The 24,658-nt window shown below is 40.1% G+C and overlaps 1 protein-coding gene across 3 annotated transcripts; it reads left to right on the top strand.

Annotated features, from left to right (window-relative positions):
- Positions 1-607: 607 nt before the first annotated feature.
- Positions 608-23,549, top strand: IL7 (interleukin 7). Of its 3 annotated transcripts, none has more exons than XM_081950651.1 (5): positions 608-1,427; positions 16,630-16,715; positions 20,065-20,154; positions 20,980-21,099; positions 21,945-23,549. In XM_081950651.1, exons 1-5 carry the CDS (start codon positions 1,418-1,420, stop codon positions 22,119-22,121), a joined length of 483 nt encoding a protein of 160 aa, XP_081806777.1. In that variant the 5' UTR covers positions 608-1,417; the 3' UTR covers positions 22,122-23,549. The 3 variants fall into 3 exon arrangements, with proteins under 3 accessions (XP_081806777.1, XP_081806776.1, XP_081806778.1); XM_081950650.1 differs by having other exon boundaries at positions 16,588-16,715; XM_081950652.1 differs by lacking the exon at positions 16,630-16,715.
- Positions 23,550-24,658: the final 1,109 nt, after the last annotated feature.

The raw sequence follows: 24,658 nt of genomic DNA, 5'->3' as shown, positions 1-24,658 counted from the left end.
GATTCTGGGACAAACGGAATTAAAAGACCCATAAGAAGAAGGAGATGCAGTTAGAAAAAGAGTTATTAGCAAGAATTCCCTAAAAAGTTACCCATTAAAAGGGAGCTGCAGAAAATTCCAGTGAAGGGGGGGGGGGGGGGAGAGAAACAGTATCAAAACCCAGCATAGTTGCACAAAACAAAGATCTGAAACCCAGAGAGTAGAGGAATACAATGTAAAGGAAAAGGAAAACAGGTTATTAAGTACATAGGTAATGTGGAAATGGCATCACAAACATTTCCCTATTTGTCTTATTTCATCATTAAACTCAGATAAGCCGCTAAATTAAATAGACACAAACTGGGATCTCAAGCGCTCAGGCCAGAATTTATATCATATAGCTGTCTATCTGACTGTGAGATATCTCTTCCTCTCCCACACACACTCTCACACACACAAATTTCAAACACAACTGTAGTAAATAGTTGGATGGGTCCAGGAGAAACTTGAAAGCTGTGGCATCATCCAGCTGCTTAAGGAAAATCATGCCAAAGCCGATACAAATTGCCGATTATTCCACAATCCTTTGTTTAGGATACAGAGTACAAAAGAATAGGAGGTCATTAGTCATTAGGAAGGGGGAGCGGGGGTGAAGAGCCGATTACTTCCACATGTCTCGCGAAGCCTGAATACCGACGGAGAAGTGACACTTGCCAGCCCACCATTCCCTTTGGGAGGACACCCCCTCGCCCCGCCCTGCCCCAGCGTTGCACTTGCTGCCATTCTCACTAACGGTTCTTTCCACGCGTTAACGGAGCCTTGGCAAATCCTCGGATGGAGTGGAGACGAGGGTGATCCCACCTCCTTTGTCATCTAGTTATTTCATCCCGGAGAAAAGCACTCAAGCAGTTCTATCGGCGCCCGCCGGCGGCCAAGGAGAACCGCGGGAGGGCGCGCAGGAGCGGTGGAAAGACTGCGTGGCCAGGCAGGGCGCGCACCTTCCAGCGCTACCTTTGGCAGGTGGAAAAATGCGCAACTCGACCGCAGCCGGGAGTTTGAATGGCTGAAATCCTCCGAAACTAGCGGCGCTCGTGCCAGCCGGAAAGCGAAACTAGTTCGTCCCATACGGAAGTTCTCGGCGGCTAAAAAAAAAAAAAAAAAAAGCCAGCAACAGGCGAGCGTGGTTCGACTCCAAGAGCGTCTCCGCAGGTTTTCCTCTCCTTCCGCTCAACTAACCCGCAAAGTGGTCTAAAGACGAGGCTCCCCGCCCAGCATTTTTATTTAATGTTCATTATTACAGAAAGCTCGTTCTGCTGGCCGTTCGCAGCCTCAGCACAAGACGACGACGACGACGCGGCCAGGATTTTGCACCGGGACGGTAGCGCCATGGACGTGACTCCGGCTCCATCATGAGCAAGCGGCGTCCGGCTTGCGGACCATGTCCCATGGTAAGGCGAACGGCGCGCGCCCTCAGCCGCGTCTCCATATCCTCTCTTTTGGGCTCCATATCCTCGCTTTTAGGCTGGCCAGGCGTCGGCAGACGGACGAGCGGAGCGCCTTTCCTGTTCCCTCAGCTTGCGACCCACCTGGCTTCTTCCCGGTCCTCAGGGTACTTCTCCGCAGCAACTTCGCCGAGTGTGGTGTCAGGTTTTGCGGGCTTCCGCCTAGCCTTTATCCCTTTTAGCCACCGGCGGGGCTTTCCCAATTTCTGTGAGAATGAAAGTGGAAGCGCCTTATTCCCAGCAGCTCTGGGAACAAGATACCCGGAAAGTCCGGAGGGGAAGCCAAGGGAATGGGTCGAATTTAGTGGGAAGAGCAAGGCAGGTCGGAGCGAACCCTTGTGACTAACCCTCGGGTTAGTTTTTTCTTCTTCTCCTGTTTGGGAAGCCTCCGGCGGCTGCACACCCACAATACAGAGAAAACCCACCTCTTTCCGACTTTGCCGGGCCAAATTCCAGCTGGTACTGCGGCGTAGATTCCGCAGAACAAACTGAATCGCGGCGTGTGCGCGATTCGTTCGCGCTCCTTTTTTTTTTTGCTTATCCCAACAAATCTTTCCCAAAGTAAAAAAAATAATAATTAAAAGGCAGTAGCGATGAAGGTGACATTTCTAAAGCAGTCACGTTTGAGATGAATTTCCGATAGTAGCAATAACAATCCTAATAAATGTGAAGTCTAGGCCTGTGGTTTACCCTAAAGAAACAACAACTACAACAAAAACAACGGAGGTATGGAGAGGATTTATAGAGGCACAGAGTTTGACCCAAGATCAGGCTCCCGTGGGCGTTTTGCAAGCAGGTAACCTGCTCTTTGCAAGCAGGTGATCTGCTCTTTTCAAATGTCAAATAGAAAAATGTAACAGGATCTGAATTGCCATAATCTCAATATAATCCCAGAAGTTTTCACTCCCTGGAATGTTTGCTTAAGATAACATTTTAAAATAGGTTTTGTCTTTACTCACATTTTTTTTATTTTAACAGAAACTTAATATCTGGTAAGGTAAAGGGGAAAAGAGGCTTGTAATGCCTGTTAGAATCTATGGGGCTGCCTGTTACCTCCCTTCTGCTAGGCTTTCTGGAAGTCATGTGTCTGAGCTGAAGCATGTTTCAGTTTCATTGCCTAGAGGTTGAATGAGAATTATAAAACTGCAAAGCTCCAATATTTGCTTTTAGTTCCGAGAAATCATGATATTGGACTATGCCCACTGATTCAATAAAGTTGCCAGCTGACGATCAGAATACTGTATTGCAAAGGTGGCTCCCCATTCATTTGCCATTCATTGATGGGATTTCTGTGTAACTTTGCTCCTGCCAGCTTTTTGCTCAATTGCATGTTTATTCACATGCTCACAAATCCCTAATCTCTCTGAATTGTTGACCTGGCTATAAAAACAATGTAAGAAATTAAGGTACTACTTTGGAGATCGTTGAAATTAAGAATTATTTCTGAATGTGCTGGGAATTGTGTTAATTATGTCCCAAAGACTGGTATTGTGTTAATGATACAGTATCCCCCCCCCCCCAATGGATTACCCAGTCAGACTAATGTTTTCCTTGGTGTCCTCGTTTTATATACAGCTAGTTCTTGACATCAGACCACAATTAGGTCCAGAATTTCCATTGCTAAACAAGATGGTTTTTAAGTGAGTCATGCATGATTTTACATTTTTGGCCACAGTTGTTAAGTGAATCACATGATCATTAAGTGACTCTGGCTTCTCTGATTGAAATTACTTGACAGAAGTTGTCTGAGGAGGTTGCAAATGGCACTCACCTGATCTGAGGATGGTTGCAATTATAAATATGTGCTGATTGCCAAGCGTTTGAATTTTGATCACATGACCATGGGGATGCTGTGACAGTCATAAGTGTGAGGACCAGTTGTATGTCTCTTTTTTCATTATCGTAACAGTTGCTAAACAAATGGATATAAGTTTAGGACTGCCTGTTTACTTGTAGTGCCTAATGGAATATAAAGTGGGAACTTTTTTCAGAAACGACAGTTTTATTTGAGCGGAAGGGCAAGCAAGTCAAGAATTACCAGTATTCATCTTCTAAATCAGCAGTCCCCAACCTTTCCTGCTTAGTGGGAGGGAGAGAGGGAATGGCTCCCTATGAGTGCGAAGGGAGCTTTGTGCCCATGTACTCAACCACCACTGGCACGGCCCAGTCCCAAACAGGCTGCAGCCCGATAGTGGGCCACAGGTCAGGGGTTCAGAATCCCTGTTCTAAATGCTACATAGGAAATTACAGCGCCATGTGTTTTCAATATGTGCAACACATGTAAGAAAGAGGTGGGGGTTGGATTGCCCAGTGCACTGAAAGTAGCCGCTGACAGTCTATGTGGGATTACTCAACTATCCTACTGAGTTTAATCATACTTACTACTAGGAAGGGCATGGAAGAACACAATTATACTATTTTAAGAATAATCTTTTTTTTTTTTTTTTCAAAAAGTTTTATTGGTTTTTTTTAAAAACATTTATGTGGAAAAGGGGTAGGTGGAATTACAAATTTTGGCAGTTGCAAATGTGGCAGACGCCCCCTCCCTCCAAACTCCTAGGTTACATCAAAATATCAAATCTTAATACATAATCATAGAAAGTCAGCATCTTAATTCTAGAAAAAATAATTTTCAATCAATTTATATAATTATAATATATAGTCTAGTTATAAATTCATATTTACTTTCGGTCTGTTTATAACATTGTGATTTCCTTATTTATTTTTGTGATCTGAGTTTTCTTGGTGTTGCCCCTTCACCCCCCGCTGGCAGAGCTCCGGCCCCTCCCGTGTCCTGTATGACCGTTGTAGTATCTTCTGTTTTTTCTAGGTTGGCTTTGTTTTTTTCCATAAAGGCCTGTGCCTCTATGGGTGTATTAATTCTGATTCTTGTCTCCTCCCAGAATATTAGCATACCTTCAGGCATCAACCATCTAAACCACACCCCCTTCTGGTATAATTTATTCGCCAATTGCGAATAATTTTTCCTTTTTTCCCTAATTTTTTTGGGAATCTGCTTTAGAATGGTTATCTCCCTATCACAGTATGTCATTGTTTGCCCCCTTTGCACACCCAGTATTTCATCTCTTGTGGTTTTCCTAAGAAATTTAATGTGAACCTCTCTGGGTACATTATGTGTTCTGGCATATGCTGAATTCACTCTATAAGCTAGGTCTATCTCCCAATCCATCTGTTGTTTATCTTTGTGTATGTATTCAGCTAAAATATTAGTCATAATGTCCCTTATGTTTTCCCCATCTGCTTCTATTACATTTTGAAATCTAAGATAAAAGGACATTCTCTCAAACTCTATTTTCATTTGTTGGATGTCAAGTTCTTTGTTCCCCTTCTGTAAAGCCTCTACCCCCCCCCCTCGCCTCCGCCACCCCACCCTCCACAAGGTCCAGTCTCTGTGAGTTCTTAAAGATTTGGGCTTGGTTCTGTTTAATTTCATCTTTCATTTCCCTTAACTGTTTCTTAATTTCCTCCTGGCCCTGTAGAATTTGTTGAAGCATTTGTTGAAAGTCTATCTCTGTAGTCTTGGGTTGCATCAGTTCTGTTATCTTTGACTGTGTAGCTGGGCTAGACGTTGCAGACGTTGGGGCAGAAGTAGCAAATCCAGGCTTTCCAGGAGGTGGTCTTTTTGGAGGCATGGTTTTTAAAGCAAGGAAGTCTGTCAAAATAGAGACTGGGCAGCTGGAGAAGTAGAGCAGGCAGGCGAATCCAGAGGGCAGAGGATCCAAACAGATGGGGATTTCTTTAGTCAGTCTAGCAGTAGATGAAAGTTTTTTCCCCAAAGAGTTCAAAAAAGAACAATCCACAAAAGATTCCTCTGGGTGGCTCGGAGACAAAGACCGGAAGCCTGAATTTTAGAGGTGGAGTCAGGTTTCACAGTTCATGAAGACAACGGAAGTGTGCCATCTTGCCCTGCCAGCTTTGGGCTCAGAGGCATAATAAAGTTTTAAAGATTCAAAAAATTCTCAGTTCACCCATAGATTCTGGAGCTAAGTCCGATGAAAGTCACTTTTATAAGGGTGAGGCATCATTAGTTGGCTCTCCCCCCTCCTCCTTCCCCTGAGGGCGAAAGCAAAATTTTCTCAAGCCGCTTGTCCAAGGGAGGGGGGGAAATCCCCCTCCCTCTAGCCGCACCTCTGGCAAAAGTCCGAAAGTTTAACTTTTTTTTCTTAAAAAGATGCTGAAGGGTCCATAAATTTAAGATAGAGGGAATGGAGAAGGGCAGCCTCTCACCACATTGCCGCTGCTTCGTTCAATAGCGCGTTCTCCGATCGGCATGGGGCGAGGCGCGCACACACGGGCGCCCTCCGATACTGCTCCCCGGTGCCTAGAACGAAGCGGAGGAGCCCCCGCCAGCCGCCGCCGACGCCAGGACCCTCCGCGAGCCGTTCCCTCGGCAGGACACCTCTCCGGGGCGTCCTGTGCCCCCCCAGAAGCGGGGGAAGCCCACCGGGAGAGCGGGAGCAGGCAAAGGCTTGCCTGTCGCCGTAGCCGCCGGAACCGGAAGTCCTATTTTAAGAATAATCTGTATTAATTGCGCCCCCTACTGGACCGGAACGCCTTACGCACAGTCACTCATGCGCTGGTGACGTCTCGCTTGGACTACTGTAACGCTCTCTACATGGGGCTTCCCTTGAAATGCACCCGGAGGCTACAGTTGGTCCAGAACGCAGCCGCGCGGGTAATTATGGGGAGTACTAGGTACTCCCATGTGACACCGTTCCTGCGCGAGCTGCACTGGCTTCCTGTGGTCTATCAGGTGCATTTCAAGGTTTTGATAATAATCTTTAAAGCGCTCCATGGCTCAGGACCTAGTTACTTGCGGGATCGTATTCTGCCCCATACATCCCTGCGACCAATCCGCTCGCACAGAGAGGGCCTCCTCCAGGTGCCGTCCACAAGACAGTGTCGGGGGGCGGCGCCTAGGAGTAGAGCCTTCTCTGTGGCGGGCCCAGCCCTGTGGAATGACCTCCCTCCGGATATTAGGAATACCTCTGACCTCCGCTCCTTTCGTATTAAGCTTAAGACCCACCTATTCCAAGCAGCTGGCCTGGCTCAACTTTGATCTAACCATATCGCTCCTGGCGGGCTTTTACTGGGTATTTTAATTATATTTAATTATCTAGGGGTTTTTAAATATTGTATTTTAATTGTTTTATTTATCAGCCGACCTCCTCCTTGTGTATGTCTCGGTATATGTCTCTGTTATATGTTTGTTTTGTCCATATTTATTTCATATGTTTCATTGTACGCCGCCCCGAGTCCTTCGGGAGAGGGTGCGGCTAAGAAATAAATATTTATTATTATTATTATTATTAAACTCATTGGGATTTTTCCCCATAATTTTTGTTAAAGATTTAGTAACAATAATAAGAGTAAAATCAAAAAGTGCTAAATAAGAAAAAGAAAAAAGGGTAAGATAAAGGAAAAGAAAAGAAATATGTAGAGTAAAAATAATAATAAGAGTCTTATCTTCATGACAATAAATAAAAACAAATTTGATAAGTCTTCACTCATAAGGTTACACATACCTCTTCCCATAACACATTTTTTTTGTTTATATGCAAATCATAAATCATCAACTGTCCAGTCCTGATGTCAGGAAAAAATCTCCAAAGGGTTACCAGAGGTGTATAGAAAAAATGTCTTGTTTTAACCTTCGTCTGATAAATCAACCACATTTTTGACATTTCTGATGTGGCAGCTACTAATGTCTGGTCCCATTCTTAGAAAAGTATTTAGAATGTTAAAGCGCTCTATGTCATTTTATAATTTGCCATACCAACTGAAAACCAAATGCAAGTTTACACTCTGTGTGGAATTTTTTGTCCCTCTAGTATATAATATTTGAACTCATAGTCTCAAGTTTCTGTTACAACTTAGACAAAATACCTTAGTTCCCATGAAATGCTGTTTATTTAATTTAATCATTTACAAAATTTTACAGTAAAAGTCTCAATATTCCAAACTTATCTAGATCCTTAATTCATGTATAATTTCCTTAGATCAAAATCTTGAGTTTTTTGCCATTTATTTCCAATTCTTTAAATTTTTAAACTTATAGTCAGTTTTCCTTTGTTCAGTAAGAAAGGCAAACTCACCAAATGGCTTTTCAAACTTCTTTTTTGAAAGTTCTCCAATAGCCTTAGTTTAGTTTACTTTATTGTCATTGCACATGGTACAACAAAATTAAATGTCGTCTTCGGTGTACAAGCTTTTGTTCATATAAAGGTTTAGACCTCCCCCTTTGCTCTTGCCGGATTCACTATTCCTGTCCTGCAGAGTGATCTATGTAGCCTTCTAGCACAACAGCTGCATCCAGAATGAGTGAATGAAGCCAAGTTTCTGTGATTAGCAATACAGCAGTTCTTGATGTATTTAGTCTTTGCAATATCTAGCCTTAATTCATCAATTTTGTTAGTAAGAGATCTTGCATTGAAAATAAATAAATAATTTCAGAAATTGATTAGAAAGAAAGGTTAGCAAAGACGGTAAAGATGATAAATTAATTTCTTCATTTCCTAGCACTCAGACTCACAGGAAACTTCTCTTCACTACCTGGAGCACAAAGTGAACAATCTTTTATCTTCTTGTTCAGAGAGGTTCTGAAGAAGTGGTCCACTTGTTGGTTCTTTGGTCTTCATTGCATTTGTCTTCTCTGCTTTAAGATGTGCTTAGTTCACCAAGCTTCTCTTGAGGAAGTCACCTCAGTGGGACTATTTCCAAGGATCACAATAGTAACACAATACCATGATTACTCAATCTAATCTAGATTTCAAGTACTATAATTATATAATATCTGTGTATCTTCCTACAGTATCTCTAATAATGTTTTTGTTTGATGTAGGTTTCTAGAAGTTGAAAATGGTTCATGAACTCAATAAGAACATTCTTTTAGGTTTATTCTAAGCAGCACAAGTACTACATAGAGTTTTTCTCATTAAATCTAGTTTCTATATTGTGTTAAGGCATTATGTGGTTCATTTGATTTGTTTGGGGCTGGCCATTTGTGGTTTATTTAATAAAAGTTGGTTAAAGTTTTAATCAGCAGAAGAAAAATAAAACTATATTGATAGTATTGTCATTTTTATTTATTCCTATTATTGTATTCCCCTACAATAAATATTGTATTTTCAGATATTCACAGAAATACAAGTTTGAAAGGGCTATTATCCAATCCAATGCTCAGAATAGGAATTCACCTTAGAGAATCCCTGACAGGTGGCTGGCTGGCTAATTGTCTTGCTTCAAGACACCTCCTTCAATAATTGTTTCCACTATTCAATTGTTCTAATCATTATCAGCTGACACTGAACTTTTTATAGGGAGATAGGAGAAGAATACTATTTCACCTATGTCTTGCACTTTGATACAATAGAGCAGCGATGGCGAACCTTTTTTGGCTTGCGTGGAGTGGAGGAAGTGCAGGGGGGTCATGTGCAGGCATGCCACACCCATAATGCAATGCGTGACCCCCCAGTGCGCATGCACGCACTACAGGCGCTCCCCACATTTTTACATGCTTTTTTCGCCCTCCCCAGGTTCCAGAGGCTTTGTAGGAGCCTGGGGAGGGCGAAAACAGCCTCCCCCGCCCCCCCGGACGCCCTCCGGAGGCGTCCGGGAAGCTGACGGTCCCTGAAGCCTTCGGAGCGCTCAAAACGACCCTCCAAGTGACTTCCGGTTTGCTTGGAGGATCATTTTGAGTGCTCTGAAGGCTTCAGGGACCATCAGGAGGCTTCCCTTATGCCTTCGGAGTGCTCAAAACGACCTTCCGAGCAAACCGTAAGTGACTTACGGTTTGCTCGGAGGGTTGTTTTAAGCGTCCCGAAGGCTTTATGAGGCTTCCCTGAAGCCTCCAGAGCAGTCAAAACGACCCTCCAAGCAAACTGGAAGTCCGTTCCCAAACTTCCGGTTTGCCCGTAGGGCTGGTTTTTTGCACTCTGGAGGCTTCATGGAAGCTCATGAAGCTTCCGGAGGGCCTCAGGGGGGCCGGGGAGGCTCTTTTCACCCTCCCTAGGCTCCTATAAAGCCTCTGGAGCCTGGGGAGGGCGAAAAATGGCTTTTAAAAAGGGTGAACCTCAGCTGGCCAGCATGCGCATGCATGCTGCCCAGCTGACAGGGCAGCGCCTCGCGTGCCCTGACAAATGGCTCTGCGTGCCACCTGTGGCACGTGTGCCATAGGTTCACCATCACTGGTATATTGTTTTCAAGTCCATACTGCAGTTTTGTGGCCCAGCAGCGGCTGGCTGAGCTGTTGGTGGACTCTGACAGTGATGACTATTATGGGACTGCTCTGGAGGATGAGGAAGACTCTGGAGGGTGTTTGGAGTCAGAGCAGGAATTAGAGAGGCCTGTTGGCCACCAGGTGGCATCTGAGTCAGGGAGCAGTGAGGAGGAACAGAGGGAGGTTGTCCCTAATGGGCGTGTGTGTAGAGCTGACAGGAGAAGGGAGCAGCTGTGGAGAAGATGTCATAGAAGGAAATAGGGACAACTGGCTACAGCTGAGGCCCCTCCCAAAGAGTTTATAGGTGGAGCGATGGGAGGGGAATTTTTGCAGGAAACAACAGTCCATTTTACTAGCCATTGAGAAAGCATTCCCTAAGTCTAATCTTGGTTTCATGAAGATAGCGTTCTAGGCTCCTAGCCAAGGGGTGCTTTTATCTCTGTAATTAGTTGTGGCAGACAGCCAAGCCTGTGTCTGCATATACATTAGAATCATGGGACAGAACAGGATGTTCTGTGACTACCTCCGGTTAATGTATGAGGACCCCATTAAGACAGAGATGGCTACCCGACGTCTGAAGACTCTGAAGCAGGGCCGGGGTTCCTTGCAGGACTACATCAGTGAATTTAGGCTACTAAGCCAGGATTCGGCTTGGAATGAGGCAGCCCTCATAGACACATTTGAGGATGGGTTGTCAGAAGAATTGCAGGATGAGCTGGTGCGTGTGGATAGGCCACCGAATTTCAACATGTTGGTCCACCTGTGTCTCCGGATTGATGCTTGGTTGCAGAGGCGGGGAATTCGCCGCACATCCCAGGAGAACAGGGTGGTTCCAGCCATGCGTGAGACTCCAACTCTATGGGAAGAACCCATGGAATTACGTGCAGCGAAACCCCATTCATCTATAATGGAGAAAGACAGATGGTGTTTAGGGGGGATGTGTTTTTATTGTGGGAAACCTGGGCACATGGCAGCCTTTTGCCCCAAGAAGAGACGAGGGGCATCAGTTACTGGACCTACACCTCAGACCCAGAACAATTTGTTGGGAAAGGCTCCCAAGCCCGATCTAAGGGAGACCTTGGGTCAGGCACGCATCAATTCAGAGCCATGCTCAGAGACAGTGACTTGCGGGCCTCCCCAACACCTAATCCTGGCACCCCGAATAGTCCTGTCCAGTAGCCCGCAGGGGATTCCAGCGCATGCTCTTGTTGACTACAGGGCTACCACGAACTTCATGGACAAGGTGTTTGCGACCTAGCATGCGGTCCCTCTGTGCCCAGTAGATTCTCCTATGCTTGTGGAGACCATTGACGGCCGGGTGCTTCTGTCTGGGCCTATCAAGGCCACCATGCAACCCTTGTGGCTGGTCATCGGGGCTCATGAGGAAGCCATCCAGTTCTACATTACCTCTGGCCTGCATTTTCCTGCGGTCTTGGGCTTGCCTTGGCTTTTGGTGCACGACCCACAGATATACTGTTCCCAGAACCTTGTCACCTTTCCAGCCTTGCAATGTGTGGACATCATGTCTGTGCAGGCCAGCTGCTGAGTCCACCTGGGGTGTTCTTGCCTTCCGACATAGCAGATTTTGCAGATGTGTTCAGTGAACAAGAAGCAGACCAATTGCCACCGCACCAGCCATATGATTATCTCATCGATTTGATTCCCGATGCGCCGCTCCCTGTGGGTCGTTTGTATTCGATCTCAGACCCAGAGTTGGCCGCATTGCGGGACTTTTTGGACAAAAACCTAGCTCGGGGTTTTATCAGATCCTCGTCTTTGCCATTGTCTGCCCCGGTCTTGTTCGTCAAAAAGAAGACCGGAGATTTGAGACTCTGTTGTGACTATCGTAGGCTCAATGCTAGCAAGTCCCTGGGGGGAGAGGGGGGGACTAAGAAGTCAAATTAAATAAATAAATAAATAAAATCTCGGTGCGCATTCGATATCCTCTGCCCCTTATTCCTGAACTGTTGGAGTGGCTCAGAGAGGCTAAGGTGTTCACCAAATTGGATCTCCATGGAGCCTACAATCTTGTCCGGATCCGACCCGGGGATGAATGGAAGATGGCATTCGGCACCAGGTATGGGCATTTTGAGTACACAGTCATGCCTTTTGGGCTGACCAATGGCCCTGCCGTCTTCCAACATTTTATGAACGACATCTTCTGGGACCTTTTGGACCAGTTTGTTGTCATTTATCTCGATGACATATTGATTTACTCATCCTCCTGGGAGAGCCATCGGCAGCACCTACGCCTGGTCCTACAACGGCTCCGTGAGAATCGGAGAGCTGAGAGGAGAAGGGAGCAGCTGTGGAGAAGATATCATAGAAGGAAATAGGGACAGCTGGTTACGTTGTGGCCCCTCTCAAAGAGTTTATAGGTGGAACGACGGGAGAGGAATTTTTGCAGGAAACAACAGTCCGTTTTACTAGCCATTGAGAAAGCATTCTGTAAATCTAATCTTGGTTTCATGAAGATAGCGTTCTAGGCTCCTACACAAGGGATGCTTTTATCTCTGTAATTAGTTGTGGCAGACAGCCAAGCCTGGGTCTGCATATTCATTAGAATAACGGGACAGAACACTGCAGTATATTATTAATTATAATTGTATTAATCAGTAGCACTTTATCAAATTCCTTTTGTATTTTTATCCAAAGGGTTCCTCCAATATTAGGATGAAAAAAATCAAATTTAACAATGATATGTTTTGATACAATTATGCTAAATATTAGTAATAATTCCATTTATTTCATGATACTTAGAGCAAACAATTTATCATCAATTCTAAAATCTTTCCATTTATTGTATGTCAATCCCTGCAATTTTTTTTTACTTTCTCAAGGAAAACAGATGGTATTTGACTAGACAACTTCCATAGCAGTGCCTGTGGATGATTTGTAAGTCCCTGTAAATTTGAAGATCAAGGTCCTAACCCTTGCCTTATATTACTGTCAGGTTTACTGGCTTAGGGGAAACATATATACTATTTTCAGAGAAAAGCGAGCCTTAGTAGAAATGGCATCATACCATTTTGCTCTATTTATTGACCAAATTTGAATTGTGTTTGCCAAAATTAGTCTCCAAGCTGATGTTGGGATGATTAAAACCAATCATCTCTCTGTCTGCATGAGTTTCAAAAGAGTTTCCATTTGCTTGTGGAAGTGATAATTCACACCTCTCTATATGCTGAGTAATAGTGAAAATAAAACATTCCTTCATTTATCGGAATCATTCATTTTCAGCAGGATCAACAAGTTCATTTCCTTAGATTTCTGAGCAGGTGTTGCTATTTTTACCATAAAGTACACTTCTTCCTCAATTTTTATTGCTTCTGTTGCTTCTTTTCCCTTTGGACAAGTTGTATTTCTTGCCTGTTACATTCTGAGAATCATTCTGCCATGTCTCTGTTATCCTATTAACATCATGTTTATGTTTCCGCAATTTAAGTTCATTTTGCTTACGTTATGTATTTTAAGCATGAGTATGTGATAACAAAGGACATTAATTTTATTCTATATTTGTTCTGGATATTAAACCCCTGGATCTCTAAACCCCCAGAAATTCATCTTCAAAGCTCCCAATGACTAATATGCTTCAGCCAAGGATTTTGTTCCCAGTTTACGAAATATAATTTATAATGTGGTAGCAGTGGCTTTGTCATCCAGGCAATGAAAAAGCCAAATCTCTCCCATATTTTATACATGGTCATTCGCTTGCAGTATTGTCATTTCCACACTCAGTTCTCCTCTATAACCTGGATCACATTTCCTGAGTCAAAGATGCAAGTTGGCAAAGATTAGTTTCATTTTTTTGTAGTAAGGAGTCATGGCTATAGATAGATTATAGGGAGTCCTTGACTGTTCAAAGTTACAATGGCATTGAAAAGGGTGACTTTTTCACACTTAGGACTATTGCAGCATTCCTATGGTCATGTGATCAAAATTCAGACTTGGCAACTTCTTGATAACTGATTCGTATTTATGACAGTTGCAGTGTCCTTGAGTCACGTGATCCATCTTTTGCAGCCTTCTGACAAGTCAATGGGGAAGCCAGATTCATTTAGCAACCATGTTATTAACAACTACAGTGATAACAGTGATAACTTAATAACTGTGTCACGAAGGGTGGTAAAATGGGACAAAGCTCACTTAACATCTGTCCTGTTTAGCAATAGAAATTTTGGGCTCAATTGTGGTCATAAATTGAATCCTATCTGTATCTGCTTTCCTCTTATATGTAGGCTGTTTTCTTTTAAACCTGATCCATTGTTCTTCATCTGAAGACTCAAGAGTCCTGACATATTTCTGAGCTCCATTGTATTACAATACATCTTTTATCTTCTCCTATTATATTGAGTTCCACAGCTGTAATGAGTTGGAATTAGGCATAATATTTCTTCTTAAAAGGTCACAGATGGTACATATCTGTTTGGCAGATTTAGTTCTTGCCTGAACATGATCAACAGAAGTAAAGTAAGAAACTAAGAGCTTTAAAACTCATATCTCTTGTTTTTAATCTGTTGTTTTATTTGTAATGTACCTTTTATTTTGGCAAGATGGACAGATGTGCAAATTGGATAAATAAATAAATAAAATTTATTGTGCACCAGACTTGAAATGAGAAGGTATAACAGATTTTTTTTTAAAATTTCAATTTAGGTTAGCAATTGAAGACAAGTTGCTGGGATGATAATAAGGAGTATTTATTGGATTTGCACTGCATTGGATTTACCCTGATTTATTGTCAAGAGTCTATATTTAAATGAGGCTGTAGTTTTTGATAATGGCACCTCTTAATTGAATATATGATTATTCTTCTGGATTTTATCTCTCAGTAAAAATATTTTTACATGATACTCTGCTTAGATTACTTATTATTGCACTACCCTACATTACATTATATAATTGCATTACATTATTATTAAATTAACAGGAGTTTAGAATAAGACTTTCTGGGATCACCTCAATATTATGAATTCAGTGTAAATCCATTATTTAAGTCTATCTGTGCAGAAATTTAGAAATGGATCTCATTTGTTTAATATGCATCAGGATGTTTGTTAAAAATGACTATTAATACCATCAGAAGCCATATTTTATGTAACTATTATCTTATCTGAATAATATCTAAATTGAATTTGTATAGTCTCCTCCCAGTGACTACCCTAAGATATGATGAAAAGCAGATGTAATATCAGCTAGTTTTCCCTAACTATCCCTTCAGTTTTTAGTTTTCTTTACCATCTATCCTGAAAAGTGCTGATGAGCTCAAACGTTTTATAATATTTTAATTGATTTAAATATATCTGGCTATTATGTCTACATAATACATAACACAGTACCTACAGATTGACTTTGATTTTGGCATATCTGTATGCAATCCGAATTTTCATCAGATAAAATAAATTTGAGTGTATTAAATGAGTGAATACTTAATCAGGCCTTAAAATAGTGTTTTTTTAATGCTGTTGAGAACCATTACACAAAATTTTGCAAATGTATGGAATATTCAGTTAAAATCTTTTCTGTCTGTTTTTGTCTTTTAAGCATTCAGGGAATTCTCATTTTTCAATGACTAAATTTATAGTAGCATTTGTGATTGATTCTCTGTTCCCTCTAAGAGCCGCACGTTTGACACACCTTCTCTAAAGAACTTTGAAACTAAATTATATGCAATAGCAATAGCACTTATGCCTATATACTGCTTTATAGTGCTTTACAGCCCTCTCTAAGTGGTTTACAGAGTCAGCTTATTTCCCCCAACAATTTGGGTCCTCATTTTACCCTACTCGGAAGAATGGAAGGTTAAGTCAACCTTGAGCCTGGTGGGATTTGAACTGCCAAATTGCAGGCAGCCGACAGACAGCAGAAGTACTGCACTTTTAACTACTGCACCACCAAGACTCATGCAAAAAAATATTAATACAGAATTAATTTAGCAGTCCATGCATGATCTAAAATGTCAAGTGGGCTTTGGCATAACCAGCTGATCGTGAGAGCATGTGGAGAGATGGAACTGACAGTGATTGAGCTTCTCTTACGACAGTGCATATGTAAAGGTGTGTCTAAAGTTCTCAGCAGGTTCTGGTTTACTGTTGAAGATCTGTCTACATGCATTCAATGCTGGCCAACTAATCCATAAATTAAGAATGACTTGTGGGGGGGTTGCAGGTTGCTATTAAATCATCATCCATGGACTCTCTCATTAGAATAAGTCTTAAAAGATTGTAAACTTTCCAGTAAGTAGCATCATACAATTAAAAGTCAATTCTCCTGCTCTTTGTTTTCTGAGACTAGATGTCATATATGTATATATGATGTTCATAGAATCATAAAGCTGGAAGAGGCCATTGACATAATTAAGTTCAAACATATTTTGCAAGAATCGAAATTAAAACATCTCAGATACCTATCTAGTATGAACACATTCAATTAAGAGACATTTAACACCACGATTGAATTTTGAAAAATTGACTTTCAATCAGTCCTTGCATGTACAACCATTGCAACATCCCCAGTCACATGATCAAGTCCAGGTGTTTGGCAATTAGCGTGTATTTGCAACACTGCAGCATCCTGTGTCGTGATCACCATTTGAGACCTTCCCATCCTGCTTCTGACAAGCAAAGTCAATGGAGAAAGCAGTCATTAAGCAAATCTGGCATGATTCACTTAACAACGTCAGCAATTCACTTAACTGGCATAAAAGGTCATGAAATTGGGTGCCTCTCACTTAACAACTACCTTGCTTGACAATGGAATTCTGACTCTGTGGTTGTAAGTTGAGGACTATCTGTAGTATTGAATATTATGGCATGTTAGCATGTATGATACTGATGCTCATGGTAATACAATGCAATTCTGATTTAGCTTCTTTAAGGTATATCTTCATGATTCTGCCATTGTTCTTAGTTCTGGTACCAGAAGCCTCATCTGATAATATGACTGAAATCCGAAATAATTATAAGAGTATTCTAGCTCCCATCATTGAACATCTGGTAGGTAGCATTTTTTTTTGCATTTAAAACAAAGCTACAATATTTCTTTACAAGACAGTTTTAACATAGATGAGATGTCTGAAGAAATGACATGAGAAATAATTTATGTAGAACTTGCAAACAGAAAGATAGTACTGGTCAAGAAAAAACCCCGAATAAGGGAAATGAGGTGATGGGACTTAAGCCTGTCTTCCACTGCTTATAAATACCGTGATGGAAATGTAGATCCTATTGCAGTGGTTAATTTGAGTCAATTACTGTCTGATCTAGAAAGAATTATTTCTTCTGTCATTTCTTCTTCTTCTCTTAAGGTAAATGTATTGGCTTCCTAGGTCAGCTTGTATTTCATGTAAATCAAGCTTTTGCTTGATGAGTTTCTGATATGGATTACAATCACCTGAATTCCTATCAGAATATGCAAAAATGGGCAGACAAAAGTAACGCCACAGTGGTGATGAACACATCTACCAAGCCAAACTATCCAACCTACTCCAAGACCCCACTTACAAACCTATAAACACAGACCCCACCACCTACCTGGAAAAAACCACCAAATCCAAAATTAAAGCCTCTCCCATCAGTGAAGAGATCCAGCAAAGAATCATCACCAGAGAGAAATCTTCCAGATGCCCCAAACTCTATGGCCTCCCCAAGATACACAAAGAAGGAACACCACTCAGACCCATAGTCAGCTCCATAGGCTCACCTCTACAGAATCTTGCCAAATTCCTTGCCAAACAACTCCAACCCTACGCAGAATCCATTGCCTCACACATACAAAACGTACTCCACTTCATAGAAACAACAAAGAAACAAAACCTACCACCCAGCGACCTACTCGTGAGTTTCGATGTCATATCCCTCTTCACCCAAGTGCCTATAAAAGAAGCCTTGACAGCTACCCAGAACAAACACAACCCCCCTAAACACATCCTGGACCTGACCAACCACTGCCTAACTAACACATACTTCATCCATAATGGACAAAGATACAAACAGATAGAAGGAGCACCGATGGGATCACCCCTCTCACCCGACATTGCAAACTTATACATGGAACATTTTGAAACCAATGCCTTAGATAAATCTGAACACAAACCCAAACTCTGGCTTAGATATGTTGATGACACTTTCGTGATTTGGCCACACGGGAAAGAAAAACTGGACAACTTCCTCACACATCTCAACAACCTACACCCCAAAATACAATTCACCATGGAAATAGAAGCAAACAACCAACTTCCCTTTCTGGACGTCCTAATCTACAAAAACCCCAATGTCTCCCTAGGACACACCATCTACCAGAAAAAAACACACACCAACTGCTACTTAAACGTACAATCCCATCACCACCCTGCACAGATCAACTATGTAGCCAAGACCCTCATCTCCAGAACCAAACGCCTAGCCGACAAAGACCACCTGAAAACTGAATTATACACACTCACAAACGTATTAAATCTCCAACGGATTCCAAAGAAAAACAATTACCAACATAATCCAAAGGGAGACTCCCTCAAAAAACCAAGACACAGAACAGGACAACGGCATCGCCCTCCTCCCTTACATCAAAGGCACCACAGATAAAATCAGCAAAATTCTCCACAAGCACAATATCAAGACAGCCATCAGCACTGACCAAAAAATAGCCAACATCTTAAGAAACCCCAAAGACAAGATCCAGCTAGAAAATCAAGGAGTCTTGGTTTTACCATGTAAAACCTGCCCTGCAACATACATAAGACAAACAAACAGGAGAGTAAATGCATGCATCACAGAACACAAAAATGCAGTAAGAAAAAAAGAAAAAAACGTCCTCCCTTTTCCAGCACCTTAAAACTACAGGACATGAAATCAATTTTGAAGGAACCAGGTTAATCTCCAAAACAGATCACTTCAACAAGAGAATAATTATGGAAGCTATCGAAATAGAGAAACACCCCCACAACATGAATATACGTAAGATACCTCCCGCCTACCAAACATCTGGAAACCAGCCCTAGTCAACAAACAAGCCCCACCCACCACCCAGGCAGTTACAATACAAAACAACAATGCACACACAGCCAACACCAATCAGGATCAATCTACCAATCATGATACAACCACACAACTAATCATTCCACTTACTGAAACAAAGCCAGCACTCCATACCCCCCACCAAGATTTACAGAAAGACAGCAGCTCCAATCACACTTTAAGCCAAAAACACCATCCTGAAGATGGCGAGTGAGACCTTGCTGAAATGTTGCCAAGACAATCTCAATCTTACACGGGAAAAGACCCGAATACAACAAAACCAGCATACCTACACCCGTGAAAATCTATGAAAACAAACACACACACACACACACACACACACACACACACACACGTAACATATTATACATTATAAAATATCACACATTACCACTAAAAAGTTATATATATATATATATATATATATATATATATATATATATATATATATATATATATATATATATATATATATATATATATATATATATATATATATATATATATATATATATATAATTTTGTTTAGTGGTAATATGTGATATTTTTAATATGGATGGTTTTGATGCATTGTGTTAGGATTTGTTTTGTTGCTGTCTGAGAATTGGTCACTGGATTGGACACTGGAGTTAAAATAGTTGTGCTACGAGGCTTTGGCACCTCCTCCCACCCTCCCCTGCAGATGATAAGAGTCCTTTTACAGGCCAACAAGATTTCTTTCAGGAGAATAAGAATGATTTTGCAGATTTGTCTCTATGCTGTAGCCCCATAACTCCGGTGATAGCAGCTTTTGCTGGATGAAAGGGCATCCTAACAGCAGAAGGAGTTGTTCTTTTCAAGCTTTCAACTTAACTAACAGAATCCATTATTGAAACCGAAATATATATAGGGCATCTCTTTTGATCTACAATTAGTTTAGTGATTAAAATAATGGACCTTGGATTATAATCCTTGGACACAGAAGTCAGCTTTGGGCTAGGCATTTTCTTGGTTCACAGAAAGGTTGTTGTGAGGAAAAAATAGAAGGAGGAAGCATTATGCACACTACCTTGAGTTGTATAACATTAAGGCAGGGAAAACCATCTACTGAATAAATAATAAATTTAAAAATTTATTTCTGCATATTTGGTATATTCCAAAATATCCATGTATGATTATTTATTGATAACTTCATTGTTCATATAAAACAATTTAAATATTTAGAAATAATCTAAAAAGTTAATAACTAGTTAATATGTTAGTAACACTCCATAATTTAAAACTAAAGAGTAATATTCAGTACTCAGATGTAAATTAATATAGTGCTTCTTAAATATGATTTTTTTAATAGGAGGGACTCATTAATCAGAACATCATATCCAGCTGTAACGCCAGAATATGTTACCCGTCCTCACTTGAGGTAATGAAGATACCCCATGAGGTAATTTGACATGCCAATTTATGTAGCAATATGTAATTGTTGGGGGTTGAATCTGAATTTTCATGATGTAAGGATGTTTTGTAGCATTTTGCCTAATAAAGCATTCTGGAGTATTCATTTACTATCATTTTGGCTGGTCATTCAAAAAGGTATAGCGCAACTATGAATTTTGTGTGTGTGCGTGCACACGTGCATGTGCGTGAATCTACCTACCTACCTACCTACCTACCTACCTACCTACCTACCTACCTACCTACCATCTATCTAATTGTATAAGCAGGGTGTGTTGCGGTCCTCATTCCTTAAAAAGGCTACGTGTTTCAGGCTAGAAAAGACTTCCTTGCAGTAGGAGACATAGCGGCTTAACAAAAACAAAAACCAATAGGAGCTTTAATTCCATTGTAACAGTACACAACACCTGCATCAGGGCAAACTTCCTGTTAGCTGTTTTAAAATTATGTAGAGCTCAATATATTATCTCTATGTCTGTCATGTATTTAAGAAGGTGCTTTGAATAGAATGAAATCCTAATGCTGGCATGAAGTGTTCATCAGTAAACTCTTGGATAGTTTCAATTGAAAGAAACTTATTATACCACAGATCAAAGGAAGCATTCCAGATTAAAATGTACACCTAGCTTGACAAAACATTGTTTATTAGCATCAATATTTTTAAACAGTGTGTATCTGTGTGCTTTCCAGTCTTGTTGCCCTAGAGAGACAGCTCTATTTTCTTGACCTTTATTGTCATCTAATTTGAAGAATAACTAACATGGTTATATATAGAACATAGATCTCCAATTTAATATGATACATTTCTTTGCAGAATGCAACCATAACGTGCCTGACAGAGTGTCTGAAGATAAAGACAAATTGTACTAACATTTATCCTGATTTAAAGAAGATCATGAACTCTACTTCAGAGTTGTCAACAAAAATATTAAAGGTATGTGTTTAGGAGTTTCATTGCTGCCTTGTCGTATTGCATTTTATTAGCTTAATAATTTTTAAAAGTCCAGAATAATTAGAATTCATGGTGGTAACTGATAACTCATTGTATATTCTATGGGAAGAAAATGTAAAACTATAACTATAGATCAAGACGCAAATGACGGAAACTAATCAAGGAGAGAAGCAACTTAGAACTGAGGAGAAATTTCCTGACAGTTAGAACAACTAATCAGTGGAACAATTTGCCTCCAGAAGTTGTGAATGCTCCAACACTGGAAGTTTTTAAGATGTTGAATAACCATCTGTCTCAAGTGGTGTAGGGTTTCTGCCTAAGCAGGGAGTTGGACTAGAAGATCTCCAAGGTCCCTTCCAACTCTGTTATTCTAGTCTATTTTAATACAGAAAAGATGCTTATAGTGAGAGATATCACTATAATTCACATAAATTCATTATACTGAGAAAGCACAAAATTTAGAATACTCAGTGCATTCAAAACTAGTTCAAGATATTTAGATTGTAGGATTATTGGAATAAATGCATTGTAGTAATATGCTCTCATATGGCTACCTAAAGAAGTACAAAAGAAAATAACATTTTCTTTAGAATTTTTTCATATGTAAACACTAATTTCCCTCATTAACCTATGAATTCAATAGAGTAGCTCTAATTTTTCAATAGCATTTTCATCAGCAAGTGACTAATTGTAGTCAAATTCTGTCAATATCTTTTAACTGGCGACAAAGGTTAGATCTTTTTTTACAGCCACGTCTAACTGAATTACATACTGTTTATCCATGAATATTAATTATAAACAGCTTATGCATTTATGTTTTGATCCAGAATCAATCAGATACCGTACAACCACACAATACAATACAACACAAGAGCCGGTGTTTTCGTCACTGCAAGAAAAACATCAAAAAATGTGATTTTACCCATACTTTCTGTTGCCTAAAGAATGTTGTTTCAGCCTTGAGTTCCTGGTGGAAGAAGTTAATTCACCAAAGTTATTCCTAAAGGGAATAAAGTGATAAGTAAAACGCTTATAAGAGTTAAGAGCAGCTTTTATAATCTTGATATACATCAGACTTTTCTACAGAAAATTATGCAAATATTCTCTGCTAATGGCAAGATTGTTGAATTTGTTCCATGAGTCTCACACCAGAAAAAGTTGGAAGAAGAGAAGCAGGCTGCCAACATATCAAAACCCTCAAGTGCTAATGAAAGTAAAAAAAAAAGTCAATAGAATGAATGAAATGTTCCATATTTATTGATTTCTGTTTTACAACATATACATGTGCTGTATATATTTTGCATCCTAAGAAATCTTCACCAATGTAAGGATTCCTGAACGTATTGTCTTCATAGGGTAGTTATTAGATTTGGAAAGAAAACTGATAGTGATAATTGAGAACAATATAGCAGTCTGGGGAATGGTTATGACAAAGGTACAGATAGACAGCTTGTAGGAATTAGGACAATGTATTTTAAAAAATATAATTTCTTTATTATATGGAAGTCATAAAGGCTTTTGTTGTGGTACTTCATAAAAATGAATATATATATAAAATTATCAGCCCTGTATATATAAAATTATCAGCCCTGTATAAATGTTTATTTAATACAATACCATTATGGTTGTCTCTAACTTGCAATTTTATGCAACTGTTTTTATAGTATTAAGTTAGCTATAATTGTGTACTCTACGTATTACAGTAAGTAATTAACAATGCTTAATTGTAGATGTGCTAAAAAAAATTAAGCTATGGAAGAATATTAGAGGATGAGGGCAAAGTATTTGCTTGATGGTAGAATGCCCCTTAACTAACATTTAACAATATAAGTATTAGGGATGTTCAAATGTTTCAATTTCAGAAAACTCTAACTTGAAACATCCCGTTTCATATTCAGGCATGCTGGTCTGAACGTATTGGACATGCGCTGACCCTGAAACATTTCTGACGTGTTTCATGTCTCTCAAAATAGGACTATATCCTGATGCAACACTTAAGAGTCACAATGTTGAAATACTTCGGATTCACAATATTATGTCTGCTCTTAAAAAAAACCAGTTTAAGATCTCATGTTCAGAGATTAAATTAACATTCAGATTGTATAGTCCTAGCCAATTTCAAGAGAAGGCACAGATACTGGACATGTGAGCAGATATAGGAGATACAAAAATCAAAGCAGAGCTCTTCCAAAGCAACTTCTAACTAAAATGACAATTCTAAACCTTGTTAAATTATTCAAAATGGAATAAATAGCATCTTTATTCATTTGATTTAGTCTTAGAATGTATGAATGCAAGCAGTGTGTTTTCAAAAATGTGAAATCTCCTTCAGGTTATCTGTTGGTGTCTTTATGGACACCATGATTTTCATACAAAAAATATGAAAGTACCTTGTCCCAGGTTGTTGTCTTATGAAGATTCTCAATCATTCAGGTCATGGTTGCCCCAAAGGGCAACTGGACTTTCTGGGTTCTTTTTTCTTTGAACTAATCTGAAGAAGCTTCTTGGATGAGAAACAAAATATTTTCAAAGAACCCCCCCCTGAAGAAAATCCAGTTGCCTTTTGGAAAAAAGCATATTTGGGACTTCTAGGATGTTGTTTTGATTTCCCAGTCCACCTTATGAGTTCCTGGCAGTCTTGCTTAATAGTATTAATTAGTTGGCCCTGCTTAGCTTTTTTCACTTATCAATATTAAAAAGAAGATGCATAGCTCTATAGAAAGTGAACTCTTGGAAGAATAGGAGAATTGGAGTTATAACTCACAGTTCTAACTTATAATTACAATGAATGGAAAGTCTTAATGAAACCAATCACAATATTTGAGAGGGAGCAGGGCAATTTGAGACAATATATTGGCAGAATTCTCTCACACTGGTAACAGCCCTACAGAACCCAAAAGTAATCCATTTTTCTCAAGTTTCTTATTTCCTCCTTACTTTATTTCCACGAAGTTTACATGCAGAAAATGTACGTTATTTTGATCTTATCTCCACATTCTATATTTTGGTATGTCTTGAATCTAGCATTTGGCTGTTGGACCTTTTGGGGGGGGGGGGGAACCTAACACCTGATATGTACAACCTGAAAAGAAGAACCATGTTCTCAAGCATGGCAGGCCACCCTGTTTCTGTTCTAAAGTGTACACACTCGTTTATCCATTCATTTAGTAAGACCATTTATCAATGATATAGCTAATTTGATTCAAACTTCAGCTTGTAAACATCATTATCCTTGGAAACAGTATTGGTTCAACTCAAACATTTAATGAAAAAAGATTTAGGAAATTTGTACCAATTCTCATACTTAGTAAAGTACTTTATGTTCAGTTCAAAGAAAAGTACTTACAGAGTTTTCTATTTTTACCAACTCTCCTTCACATATTTATATAAACTTCAGGGGAAAATAAATATTTACAATTAAATATTTTTCCCCAAAGAACCATGGCTATGGCTAGACTCAACTCCAATAAACAAGAACATAGCTCTAACTAGTATATTTTTATTTTCTTCCACTACCTGTCAGATACGGCTTTAAGTGAGT

Source organism: Natrix helvetica (assembly GCF_964273705.1).
Source record: "Natrix helvetica genome assembly, chromosome: 4".
In the NCBI taxonomy this organism is placed as follows: Eukaryota; Metazoa; Chordata; class Lepidosauria; order Squamata; family Natricidae; genus Natrix; species Natrix helvetica.
Note: the sequence above shows the minus strand (reverse complement) of the source record. Positions and strands in the feature narration are given on the sequence as shown.